Genomic DNA, 13,936 nt, shown 5'->3' with positions numbered 1-13,936 from the left:
AATCACTCACCACGTAGCTCTCAGACCTGAATCTAGGCCTCTGAACGTTGTGCAGCACTTATTCTGGGTACAGTAGATCTAGACGCCGCTGTAGACACTGGACTGGACGTCGGACGGGGTTGTGGATGCTTTGATGCGGTACCGAGCCCCGCCTAGCGGGAGGGGTGGGGCTACAGTTACATCCCCACCAACATGAACATGAGCCACTTAAAGAGACCAAAGACCACATCCGGTCTGTCTCCCCCAATCACATTTTCATGAAATTTCCGCAGTAAGTAAACATAGAATCTGACATTTCAATCCTTTTTTCCCATTCTGCTGGAAGCTTTATAGAAATAAATCCCTTCTCTGCTGAAAGAGGGAAAACAGATTATATAGCAAATCTAAACCAAATTCTTTGGTCACACATCAGGGTTTAGATCAGTTTTTTGAAGAGAGAAACAGCTGGTAGCTGTCAGGCTGTTTCTGACGTCACATCTTGCTCCCTTAGATCAAGACACCAAGAATCACTCAGATTATGTTATCTATTACCTCACTCAATGCTAGGGGGCTACGCAATATTGTTAAAAGGAAAGCTCTATTTCTCTTTGCAAAATCATGTAAAACTGATTTGTTAATGTCACTTTTTGGAGGTCTCAGTGGGGTAACTCTGCATGGTTGTACCACGGCTCTGAGCACTCAGCATGTGTGACCACCATACAAATTTGATTCAGTGGGAATATTTTTCAAACAGACTGTGATATGGGTGGACATTTCATCTGTTGAGTAATTAAGCACAGTGAGGTGAATGGGTGAATGAGAAGCAGTGTAAAGTGCTTTGAGTGCCAATAGGTAGAAAAATGGCTAAGTGCAGACCATTTACCATTTGAAACTACATTAATGACCACATTGAAGAATATTATGCTTTATTTTGGATACACTTTGAGTGCTAAGAAACTGCAAACTGTACAAGTCAGAAGTATATCGCTAACTTGCTAATTTTACTGGCTAGTTCACTAGCAAAACAAATCCAGTTTATAGTCTTCTCTATGGAACTCCAAAGGTACATTTTTTAATCTATTACTAAGAAAATACAGAGGCCATAAAAACTATTAACTTCTCTACTATGTTAAAAATCTTTGTTTAACGATTCCCCCCAGCACTGTTCTGTTGTTGTTTTTTTGTACATCTACTGTAAATCAAAATGTCTGTAAACCTTTTTAATGACAATAAAGTAAAAATATAAATAAAGAATCGCACCCAGCTGTGTTTTTTGCTTTTGAGGGCTATGTTGTGAGGAACCTCCCACTGCTAACAGAGCTCAGGTAACAGCTCTCCTCTGCTTCTAGTCTTGGTGCTAAGCAACACTAAAGATGGTTTATCTGAGCAGTAAAAACACTGAAGCAGAAAAGAGTTTGTGAACAATTTTATTGCCTTTACATAAACCCTCAGTTATGTAGTGTATAGAATAAAACAGAAGCCTTAGATATTAAACATCAGCAGTGTTTCTGCTGTTTAACTGAAGCTCAAAACCACCAGGAACCACGGCTCAGATCATGGAGAAGTTTAACCACTGGAGACAAACAGACGGACAAAACAGGTCAATATCTGAACCGAACACATTCAAATTCTGTCAACAATGGTGCCTCTACTTTGGTTTTGGAAGCAAATGTTTCATTTTTGTTTTGAAAACCCAAACCAATCAACGCTTTATTCTGCCAACCCAGCAGAATAAAGGCTTGTACTGGTTTTTAACAAGCTCACCTGGTAAGAGTCCAGCTCAATGTGCCCGGTGTTTTGAGGATCCAGCTTCTTAAAGATCCCTGAGGAGGAAGATTGATGAATTTTAGTTCAGTCATCATTAGCAGGAGGACAAACACGACAAAGACTTCATTTCTGATCTGACTCATAACTAAAGGACACTGTACCCAACCTTAATTATATTTAGTTTTATATGCAGTTTTGTTTAAAGCTTTGCAGATATTTAAACTTTGAGTCTGGAACTCCTGAAGACATTAATCATTTGTACATTATCATTTGTTGACAGAAATAAACACTGATCAGTTAGTAAGACTTTAAGAGATTTGAGGCCTCTGTAATAGAAATAAATAAATATGTAATAGGCTAGAAACAGAATGACAACATCTCCACTGATTCGTTAAGGAAAGTTTTTTCCAAAAGGTGGTAGACAATGGAGACTTCAAGTAGCTCCAAACACTGTGGAACTGCAGCATTTCCAACATATTTTTCTAAGTTAAAATGTAAAATCTGCTGGTATTATGACATTTTATAGTTGTGAACAGCAAGAAACTGTGGAGGATCATCCAGCTAATTAGAATGATCATTAAGCTAGTTAATAAGGTAACAGAACAAACTGAAACTGAATATTTTTTCATCAGCAGCAATGTTTTGGTGAAATTATTTTAATGAATTTTAACAGCCATGTGATGATATCGTAACTCTTCTATCTGTGGGGCTCTGGCTAAGCTAAGTTTCCTTGAAAGGGGCACCTTTGATTAATTTTATTAAAGGGCAGGTCATCAGGCACCAGTGTCCCCCATTGTCTTTGTTTGATATTACTCACCTTCTAATGCAGGTCTCAGACATAGAAACTAGAGAAACCAAAGTATAACACAGAGACAAGCTTTCCGCCATTAGTCGTCCTTCTGTGTTCATTAGCAAAAAGTTAGACTCACTGAACATCATCTCCAGTCTCAACAGACAGGCCACAAAGTCATCGAATTGGACAGTCAAGTCCGGGTCGGCGTATCGAGCAACGAGCAGCTGGTGGATGTCGTTGTTGAGAGTGAAACCTGTAGTTGGACAAGAGGAGGCTGTGGTCATGCTAACAAGGACTTGTAAGATTTGGGGTTTTCAGTCTGAACAGTGTTATAACCTGGCTCAGAGACAACAGTGACATTTTCTAAGACATTTATTTAGTAACAAAAAGCGCAGACAAAAAAATCAAAAATAACAGGATTATGATATTTTCAGATACATAATGTTAATGTGAAGATGTTCTGAAACATACAGGGCTGAAGCTAATGATACTGCTGATAACATTAGCTGATTAGTCCAAAAATCAAGACTGAAATATGTGCATATTTATACTTATAGCTCATATAAAGTCCTCATATTTATCACATTACTTCAATCTCCTTCTGTATTATAGTGACTCAATGTGCATTAATGGTTTTACAAAGTGTCTCTTTTTAATAATTATAATAAAATTACTGTAACTTAGGTTACAACTTTAGGACATATTATATTATATTATACTAAAAAAATAAGCTGGTCTTATTATAATAAGTCACATATTCATACTAATTGGTACATATTCATTGGTCTCTGATGTAACTGCCTGCAGCTCTGTGACTAAAAGATCCAGAGAGCTTTATTAAAATATTGCATTTTAAAGTTTTAGCACAAATTTGACAAAGTATTTTGTGACTGACATCATCTGACTAACCAGTGTGTACAGTCATGAGCTATACAGTTAAGTGGCAAAATCATACAAAATTGTTTCAATTAAAATTTATTTAGTGTTTAATTATAACAAAGCCATCTAAAGGAACTTCATTGATCAGTCAAGGAAAGAAGCAGCATAAATTAATGTCTGCAGTAACAATAAACCATTAAACAATGTTTGTGTCCTGTTTCTTTTATCTAGTCTTATGAGGTCTAATAATGGTAAATGGTCTGCACTTATATAGCGCTTTTCTACCTATTGGCACTCAAAGCGCTTTACACTGCTTCTTATTCACCCATTCACACTCACAATCACACACACACTCATACACCGATGGGGGAGCTGCTATGCAGCTGGCCAACACTCACCGGGAGCAACTAAGTTGGGGTTCAGTGTCTTGCTCAAGGACACTTCGACATGTGACCGGAGGAGCCGGGGATTGAACCAACAACTGTGAGATTGGTGGACAACCGCTCTACCATCCTGTGCCACAGTCGCCAATATATATATATTAATATATATAATATAATATGAACATGTTTCAGGCCATTATTGTTGCAGATCCTAAACCCAGAACCAATGCATGAGTTTTATATGAGAATGATACCTCTATACAAATACTACAAGGAACGTCCAGCTGGACTTGCTGCTTCGTCATGAGACCAAACGTCTCTAATCCCAGGACATTAGGACCCATGTTTTACTAGAGAGATCAGCTCAGAGCTGAAACTACACTGCTGTCTGATTGGCTAGTTTATCTAGCTGGCTAAAATTGCTACTGCTAACACAGCCGAACACACTAATTTTCCTGCAGGATAACATACCATCATCATCATCACCTTCATCAGGTCACTGTGCATAAAGTATGGAGGTGCATAGTCCAGACAGCAGTAAAGACACAAAGAAACAAACACACGGTTAAGTGTTAGTAGAGAGAGAAACACAGAATCAGCAAGAAAAGATGTTAATGAGCAGGAAAACAGGATCCTCAGCAGCAAGAAGCTCATTTAAAGCTGTAAATATCTACAAAGCCTTTATTGGGGTGGCCACACACAAAATAAAGGTGCACAGTGTGAAAACTATTTAAATTAAATTTAAATTAAAGTTAAAATTAAAACTTTTTGGAAATAAAAAATATATATTAATAGGTTAATAGAGTGTTTGTTTTAAGTGTTTCTTCAGTATCAGAAATGTCAAATATGAAACTTTTCTACCATATTACTACCAATGTTTTCAGCCTTGGAACACAAGGCTGAACACAAGGAACTGTTTCTGTGGAAGCATCACTGGGCAGAAGTGGTGAAAACCAAGCAGAGCAGAGACAGACAGGACAGCGTCTACAGCTGCTGGTTTAAAGAGATTAAAGACACAACATACAGTGAGGTCAGAGGTCGTTCACTGACAGAAGAGACGACTTAGACTAAAAATGATGTAAACTGAGAACTTGTACAGTTGGTGTCAGTGAACCATTAGATGAGGAAGAAGAAGAACTCAAAGCTGACCTGCTTCTTTTAAGGCGACTCTCATCTCTGGACTGCTAATGGTGCCTGAGTTATCAAGGTCGTTATTTTTATAGAGCACCTGCAGACACGTGACAACACAAACATCAGTGGATATTTTGGAAACTCGTCAGGTAAATTCTGACGTTTAGATTGAAGGTCAAGGTTAAGTCTCACCAGGTATCTCTGGACCTTCTTCCACAGTGTGGCGAACTCCCCGAGGCCGAGCTTCCCGTTGCCGGTGTCCTGCTGCAGAGTTAAAGATCACTGTGGGGTTTGTTGCGTGTGGAAGAGCCTTCAGACTGACTAAAGTTACTCAGGGAGCAGCCGATGTTAACGTCACTTTTAGTTTCTGCTACATTTGTTAAAAGGAGCTTTTTTGTACGAGAAACACAGACACAGTCAAAATGAGGATATGAATTCACTATCCAATTAAAATGCGTGAGCCAAACTTCAGCTGAGACTTTAAACAACCTCACTCTGTTACTTTCATTAATAATAAAAACATTTAAAAATGTTTAAAGATCTTGTCTTGGCAGCCATTGATGAGAAACCCTATGCCCAGCAGGTTGCTCATCAGACAGAAAGAGGGGAGGGGGATGCTATAAACATTAATAAACACTTACTAACACAAGATTTTTGTTCGCAGTTTTCTCAATTCTGCTGATTCGTGCAATTGCATCTCATGAAATGTAAATACTTTTCTGATAGGATATTTTGATGTTTTCACTTGTAGGCTGCTTTGGACAAAAGCTTCTGCTAAATGACTAAATCAAATGAAATAATGAGCTGGAGATTCTTAGTTGTGAGGCAGTGGCGTTACGATTCCACCACTTTGCTGCCCGATATCTGTTCAAATTACTGGAGCAAAACATTTGTTTGTTCTTTGCAATCGTTTATCCCTGCTGCAGTTCAGCTTTTGTATGCTCTATAGACGCGCTTACATATGTTTATCCTTCTAACTTTTACTGCTGTATGTACCTGTGTGTGTGTCGTGATCAGTCTAGTGAGAATAATAAAGTTGTTTGATTTGAAGTAAACGGAGTCAAGCAGTTTTATTTGAATGAACATCTGGTTTTGGTGGAATGTTTATTTTTTGTTTTAAAAGTGATTTCAGTTTCTCTTTTCCTGTGATGTTGTTGCTGTGTTGTTCAGATTGTAATTAGTTTGACTTGATTAGAACAGTCAAAATCCACTGTCATGTTTGAAAAGCTCCTCACGTTCATTAATTTGATTTCTATAAACACATAGATACAAAACTAACATTAGTCTCATTCATCCTGCTAAAGATTAGTAAAAGGAAGGGTCAGGTAGAAAAGGTTAAAGGATACATCCATCAGGTTGACCATCGTCCTGGCAGTCTCAAGGCTGAAGCCATCACTTTTGATGTCAGTTCCTGATAAAAACCAAAAATAAAAAAAATTAACACCTGCTGCTGGTCAAGTTCAGATTAAATGTGTTATCTTCATGTTGACTCACGTTTGGCGATGATTCTGTTCATTATGGTCTTCAGCTCCTCCGCAGAGATCTCCATGTCCTGGAACGACAAGCATATCACATCTGCAGGTCAGCACACACCTGGCTCACCTGGTCATGTGACTCATTTAAAGTGCCAGGTTTCCCACCTTCACTTATCCAGCCATTTTCTGTCAATTATCTAATCCCCCAGCCTGGACCTATGGCTCCACCAGCTTCATACCAGAAAGCTTATCTGAATCCCAAAGTGCTGTTTTCTGTTGTTTAACTTATCAAGGTGAAATGGTCATAAAATCGAAGCTGTAATATCCTCTCTAAATTAGTTAGGACAGTGCCTGTCTACTAAATGTTAACTGGATTTGCACCTCACACATTTATAAGTCAGAAAAATGTCAGCGACAGCTTAAACGTAACATTTACAACAAGGAGCAGACCTGCATCATACCTTGTGTATTTGTTATTGTGCTTTCTCAGGTGTTAGTAAGGTCATCTGTGTAATGACTTCACGTTATTTTTACCATATGATCCTTTGCCCTAAATTGTTGTGTGTTATGTCTTTTATAATCACTGGTCTTAGAACTTCAGGCTTTATGCCTAATTCAGTTGCTTCATATCTTGTCTGTACAATTCTCGTATGTTGTTGTCTTTGTTAAGTGGCTGCTCAGCACCAGGCTGAAGAAAATTAGTACAGAATTAGCCTCCTGGCCCATTCACAGTGATGTTGATGGGGGGGGTGTTTAGCAGAGTGACTGAGATGGAAAGAGAAACTTACACGTCCAGCAAGTTTCATGAAGAGGTCTCTGAATCCTGAATCCACCTCTGAATCAGACACTGTCTCCTAAACACAAAAACACTAACCATTAATGAACAACACACGTCGTTACACATTAACGCAGGTTCCCAGCTGTTGACTGTATATTGTGTTTTTTTTTATTGTTTATGTTTACATATTAGTACTGCCATTCAAGATAATTTTTATCACTGATTAACATATTGATTGATTTTTTAATGAATGAACAACTGAACAACTTTCTTCAGTAACTTACTCTCAACTTATATCCACTGAAATTTCAATTTCATCTTTTTTAAAAGTTGATTTATTTATATTTAAGAACAAACGTGGATTAGTTACAGCTTTTTCTGTATCTACTGGACCGATGAAGCTCAAACACACAACAGATAATCACTCAGTCTGAATCAAAGTGATTTAACTTCTGTCCAACAAGGTTTTGACAATCATCAGTTTACTCACTCATCAGTTTTGACCCTAAAAATAAAAATAAAAAATCACTGTATGTAAATTTAAAAAAGCACATTAAGGAATTTAGACCCATGGGTTATTTTGAGTGTCTTTATGCTGGGAGCAATAAACATCACCTTGAACATGGAGACTCACTAATCCATCATGACGGACTTTATCAGCTCACTAGAAGAACAAAGGGTTATGTCACTAAATCAAATCACTTATTGGATGTTTAGTGGTAGTGATGTTAAAGTCATGTGACTGTGGTGGAGTCTATTTATATCCTAACGATAGGATTTTTACTTCTGGCGATTGTGTTTAAGATTCTCTTGAAAGGAAGATGCTACATCTAGGGTAACCTACAATAACAACCCTAATGCAGCTTTCTTTTTGTGTTGGTAACAGTCTAGTTTTGCAGTAATGTTCAGTAAAAAACAAAAAAAAAGAACAATCTGTATTGTGTTGTTTTGTGTTTTTGCTCTGCCATTTTTCCAGGAGTGGACACTCCTGCTGTACCACAAATACTTTTACGACCTGCTGGTAAAGAATACAAGGTGTGCTCCGGTGATTAATGCCTTATGGTTTGACACAACAGGTGAGATCCACCCTGAAGGCAACAACAACTACCATGTTATTCCTCTGCTAAGAACGCTGCTATTTCTTCAACTGTTACCATATCTCACTATAGAGCTGGGTGTAGTGATGCAGGGTTCACTATGAGAAACCTAAAGCCACATATGGAAACAGAAGGAACTGTACTATGTCTTTGTCTGACCGGGCAACCAGCAGAGACTCCAACAAGTTCTGATGTGTTCATCGGTGGCTGCTGTAGTGGTCCTTAGAGTCTCACACAACGGTGATGGTTGGTGTCAGTATTAAAGTGAAAAGCTTTTGGTTTGTCCCTTCAGGTGTTGCCACAGCGAAATGTCTTCTGCATATTTACGGGGCGACTGTGGTGCAGGAAGGTAGAGCAGTTGTCCACAAATCTCGCAATTCCTTGGTTCAATCCCCGGCTCCTCCGGTCACATTTGAAGTGTCCTTGAGCAAGACACTGAACCCCAACTTAGTTGCTCCCGGTGAGTATTGGCCACCTGCATAGCAGCTCCCCCATCGCAGTTGGTGGGATGGGTTTCGAACAGGCTGCCTTCTACATCCCAACCCAATGCTCTACCACTGATCGGTCTCAGAAATAACATGTCATTAAAACGTCATGTCTTCACCGCCAGGCAAATGTGGCCATAATCCTGAGGAGGAATTTCCTAAATGCTGAATCACTAGATGTCAGATGACAGTGGTCCTTGACTGTTTTAAACATGATTACTAATGTGCAACCATTGCAACCAATTATTTACTGTTTCAAATTGAAATTAAACTGTAGGTAAGTAACGTTTAAAGTAACTGATTATTTACACAGGACTGATAACTTGACTCAGGTTTTACTTACATCATCAAGATCAGCATGGACCGGGTCTTCACAGAGTCTGAGGACACATAGAATCAGATAGATATTAGGAAACACTGGACTGATTCTTCTCATGCACAGTACAGTACTTCACTAATGCAAACATTGTGTTTCCATATGCAAAATTTTTGCAAATAGACTTTCTGTTTCCACTTCCCCACAAACACTAAAGCTAACCAGGATGTGGTCAGGTTTCTGCCCAGACTGTCCAAACACCAGCACCATGTTTTAATTAATCAGTATGTTTGAGGGTCTTACTGAGTCTCCTGCTGCTTCTCAGAGAAGACCCGGATGCAAAAGTCACCATTGATGTGCGGTTCGAAGGTGGAGGGCACGATAAGATATTCTCCAGGCGGCAGTTTGAAGCGATTGCTGACTTCACGCAGGTTGATAAAGGTTTCTGACTTTGCTGTCTGAGCGTGGGTCAGGAAAAAGTCCCTCTGCAGATGCACCTCCCTCTGCCCGTGGAACTAGAGGGGCAGCAATCAACACAAGTCAAATTAAGACAAACTGGTGGCACAGGTAGTAGGCACCATCTTCTTATCAATCATAGTGAACTAGCTCCACTTTCCGATTCTGTTGATCATCAGTTTTTAAAATGTGCCACCTTAACTTTACTCTCCCTACACTCATTGCTAGAAAATCAGCTTGCAGATGCTTAAAATGATTAGTTGTCCTCATGTTGTGTCTAAGTTACATTATCCAGCCGTGCTGCAGAAAGATTGGTTTACCACTGTTGGTTGTGTTTAACTTGAGAATATTTTGGACCATTTGAAAGCCCCTGCACTACACACCATACCCCTGACATGGACAGATAGACAGGACATGCAATAAAAGAACCAAAAGCCAAATGAAGTTTAATCTAGGCTGAAACATTTCACTACTTCGGTTAGGTTGGTTCAAACATTTGGTTGAAAACCTTGTGGTGGACACCCTCTCACCATAAACTGGGTTCTGTTGGAGGTTTCTTCTGTTAAATAATGTTTTTCTACAACCTTTGATATCTGGACATCTATTGAAAAATGTCCAGCAGTATCTTCCCGACAAGTTAGGGCTCATTCTTTAAAGAGGTGAGTTGGTGAGTAGAGGACTAAGAAAAACAAAGATGTTTTCCAGCTTTTGACCTTTGACCTGCTGTTGCTGCATCGGCCTGAGAGCTCACCTGAGATGGAAGCTGAAAAAAATAAACAAACAAAGAAAGGCAATAGTAACTTTGTGGATGGATCTGTATTGGTTTGTGAGGCAGCTTCAGCATTTTAGATTGGTGCTTCTTTATCTGATCTTAAACAGGAATAAAACTCTTCTCTTCACCTCGTAGATGGCAAAGCCGACAGTGTTCATGTCCTCTCCTTGTTTCCGCAGCTTTCTGCGGTTCTTCTGGATCAGACCGACCACAAATGTGCAGCCTGGCTTTCCATCAGGGTGCTCATCATCTTCCTCATCCAGTTTGATCACAAACTGAGGGTTCATTGGGAATGTGTCTGCACAGGAGAAACAGAAACATTTTACTTCACAACACCCTCCTCACAGCAGGAAGCTCTTTAAACATCTCTAGTTCTGTTCCAAATGTCCTACAGCTTCTAATGAAGCTTAATAGGAAATGAAAAATCCCAAACATAATCACTTTAGATCAAAGCTTGGGGACCTTTAATTGATTTGTTTCTTAACATTTTCTCATTGAATCAAGACCACAATACTATAAGTAGCTTCAGTACTAACTGGGATTATTTCTGCAGCCTCCAGCAGTGGATCCTCTCCTCCAGGTACCATCAAACTTTGTGATGCTCCAAGGTTTTCCTGAATCATCTTCAATGGCGTCAGGGGTCAAAGTGCACACCTCAATGCGAGAGTAGTTACGGCAGAAATCACTGAAGGACATCCTGTAGACACAGGACAGAGAAGAGCTCTCACTTAGAAGACACTCCCACTTCATTAAAACCATGCTTCTCAAATATAAAGCTTTAAACGGTCAGGCTCCTTCATATATAGAAGACATAATGGTATATCATCCCAGTAGACAACTTCGATCTCAGAATCCAAGCCTACTTGTGGTTCACATAATTTTAAACGGTAGAATGGGAGGCAGAGCCTTTAGCTATCAAGCTCCTCTGCTTTGGAACCAGCTCCCAGTTCTGATTCAGGAAGCAGACCCCTTTCTACTTTTAAGTCTAAGCTTAAAACCTTCCTCTTTGATAAAGCTTATTGTTAGTTAGTCATGCTGCTACAGGCTTAGGCTACTGCGGGGGGACCCACCCCTCAATGTCAGCTCCTTTCCTCTCCTCTCACTCCATAATTCGCTCCACTCTATGACATTAACTTTGTGTCTTCTTTCTCCCTCAGTTGTCTTTCTCCTTCTCTGTCTCCCTCTCTCTGTCCCTTTCTGCAAGTTCTCCTGGCTTTGGAGCTGTGTGTGTGCAGCTACTTGTCCTACCAACCTGCCAGATGTTTTGTTGTTGCTTTTTGTTGCTCTTTTTTGTCATCTCTCCACTTTCCACAGATGGCCACACACCCTGAGCATGTTTCTGCTGGAGATTTAATAGGGACTTTTCTGTTTGAAAATATTGATAGGGATATGTCTCTACTATACAAAACTACACACCTACACTATGTGACACTAAAGACATATATGTGGTGGTCAAGAGGGACAGCAACTAGTAACTACATAGAGATAAAATATCTCTGACCCCAGAGGCCAGAACCGATGCAACCTCTCAGATGTTACCTATTCAAGAACCTCAAGCAAGTCCAGTTGTCCAGATGTCTAACAGTTGTGTTTTGGCTCCACTTACCAGAACTCTCCGTCCTCTGCGTTGACATTTGGGCAGTCGCCCTGAACGTAGCTCCACTCAGACGAACTGGATGAGCATAATAAGAAAAACATAAAACAACATTAAAATAAAAAATACAAAGTTTGATCTAATTACATTGAGCAGTCAATGAGTGTCATGAGTGTAGCTGTCAGTTTGGTTACCCATCGCTCCAGGGTCCAGTCCACTCCACCTGACCCCAGGGGTTCCTCATCCTCACCAGCTTCTCCATCCGACCCCGATAGTTTACCTAAAATAACGATATCAATTTCCTTCTCTTCTGCCTCAAATTACCTTCATTTCATTTAATGTTATGGTTGGGATGTTACCTCCACAGCTCCAGTCAGTGAGTAGGCATGGCCCTTCACCAGCTTCTGACGAGTGATGGCCTCTGAGTCTGCAGCACTGGTGATCTACAACAAAACAACAAAGCAGATGGGTTCTAAAAACTAAATAAAATTCTCTACAAGCGAACTATTTCTCAAAAAAAAAAAAAAGACTTTAATTACATGTATACAAAACAAGACTGGGCCAGCTAATAAAAATCAACTTTACATCTACGTTTACTGCCCATGGTTCAAATTGTTGATAAGCCTGTGTCCCAGTTGTTTTCAGTGTAAAAATAAACTTTACATAACTATATCAAATTTTATTTAATACAAGTGCTGCTAGCAGTCCCAGTTGGAATTTAAGTTTAAAATGTCTTGTTGTGGGAATCTTTCAGGTTTTATTATGTTCATCGGAAGTAAGTTGCATTTGTCACAACAACAGCAAAATTGTTTTATCTGTTTTTGTTCAGTTTAGATGTTTTTGTTCAGTGTCCAAAGTAACCCTCTAACCCTTAGGTAATAAGAGGGAAATTATTCTAAATCACTTAAGTTTCAAGTTTAAAGACAATAAATGGTATTTATACAAAAATTAAACATGTCAACTTGACTTTACAAAACTAATCAGTTACTGAATATGTGGACGATAACTCCTTGTGTTTTTTTCTTTATACTCACGTCGATGGAGCAGCCCAGCAGCGCTCCAGCTTCCAGGGCCTTCTTGAGGATGTAGAACAGGTTGGGTGGGGGGTTTTGGAGCTCGTAGTTCTCGGCGATTCCTCCAGTGAAATCCTCAAAGCCCTCAGTGGTGGAACCTCCAGACAAAGCTTCATAGCAGCCGTTCACTCTGCAAAGCAAATGTAGAACAGCTGGCTAAAGATTTAAATACACCAAGGACAAAAAAAACCTGGCTCCTGCATGTTGCATATGGCTGATCAGCAAGAACAACAGTGGCATTTCAGCTGCTAAACAGACATTACAGATAACAGAAGTATCATAGCAGGTCACGCACTAATGCTAATAAGCATTGACAGGCTTCGATGGCTTCTAGCTAGCAGCTAGCTTAAACACAGTTAAATTACCTAAATTACCTCAATGGAAAGAGCTCCAACACTGCAAAATGCAACTAATGATGCACAGAATAACATTACAGATGAAAGCAGATGATGCTGATCAGGTGGCACCATGGACGTTCCTGGGGAAATGGCTGTGGATATCAAAAGCAGCTTTTTCTAGGTTTGGTTTACAACCAGAGGACACCTTTATTTCTCAGTTTGTGTCTAAAATAATGCAATAAAACTCAGACATGTGATGGGATGAACTCCTATGTTTTTACCTTTCAGCTTGCGTCTCAGTCTGTGTCAAATGTTAGAAAAAAGTTGTTTTGGGAGGTTTAATTTAAACTTTTAAGTTTACAGCAAAAGTTTTACATTTATACCATAACAGTACAAGTCTGGTCCAGTAATTTTAAAAAGTCAAAATTATGACAGAGAAAATTTTTAGTAATTCTAGTAAATTCTAGGATCATGGTTACTATAGAGACTTGCTAAATGTTTAATCTCTTTATCTTTATGTTTGTGCTTTTTCAAAAAAGTATCATCCCAGGCGCCGGCATTAATTTATTGCTTCAGCACCACTATTAGGGAAAAGCCTAAACGATACCGATCCCCAACCA

The 13,936-nt window shown here is 39.4% G+C and overlaps 1 protein-coding gene across 5 annotated transcripts in view; it reads right to left on the bottom strand.

Annotated features, from left to right (window-relative positions):
* LOC137123374 (calpain-1 catalytic subunit-like) overlaps positions 1–13,936 on the bottom strand; it is a 31,159-nt gene that overhangs the window by 11,630 nt on the left and 5,593 nt on the right. Inside the window, exons 5-21 of one of the 5 annotated variants that reach the window (XM_067497018.1) lie at positions 12,940–13,108; positions 12,265–12,348; positions 12,100–12,185; positions 11,918–11,983; positions 10,848–11,008; positions 10,440–10,609; positions 10,291–10,302; positions 9,387–9,598; positions 9,111–9,147; positions 7,196–7,261; positions 6,427–6,484; positions 6,279–6,343; positions 5,125–5,193; positions 4,951–5,029; positions 2,676–2,792; positions 1,744–1,802; positions 1,391–1,552 (exon numbers count right to left, since the gene is read on the bottom strand). The exons of 1 other annotated variant lie outside the window; for it this stretch is intronic. In XM_067497018.1, the coding sequence (XP_067353119.1) occupies positions 1,529–1,552; positions 1,744–1,802; positions 2,676–2,792; positions 4,951–5,029; positions 5,125–5,193; positions 6,279–6,343; positions 6,427–6,484; positions 7,196–7,261; positions 9,111–9,147; positions 9,387–9,598; positions 10,291–10,302; positions 10,440–10,609; positions 10,848–11,008; positions 11,918–11,983; positions 12,100–12,185; positions 12,265–12,348; positions 12,940–13,108 (1,534 nt within the window). In that variant the 3' untranslated portion in view covers positions 1,391–1,528. Of the gene's footprint in view, positions 1–10; positions 183–1,390; positions 1,553–1,743; positions 1,803–2,675; positions 2,793–4,950; positions 5,030–5,124; positions 5,194–6,278; positions 6,344–6,426; positions 6,485–7,195; positions 7,262–9,110; positions 9,148–9,386; positions 9,599–10,290; positions 10,303–10,439; positions 10,610–10,847; positions 11,009–11,917; positions 11,984–12,099; positions 12,186–12,264; positions 12,349–12,939; positions 13,109–13,936 lie in introns of those variants that run through there. 3 more of the 5 variants (XM_067497019.1, XM_067497015.1, XM_067497017.1) reach the window with 3 other exon arrangements.

This window comes from Channa argus, chromosome 3, assembly GCF_033026475.1.
Source record: "Channa argus isolate prfri chromosome 3, Channa argus male v1.0, whole genome shotgun sequence".
Taxonomy (NCBI): Eukaryota; Metazoa; Chordata; class Actinopteri; order Anabantiformes; family Channidae; genus Channa; species Channa argus.
Note: the sequence above shows the minus strand (reverse complement) of the source record. Positions and strands in the feature narration are given on the sequence as shown.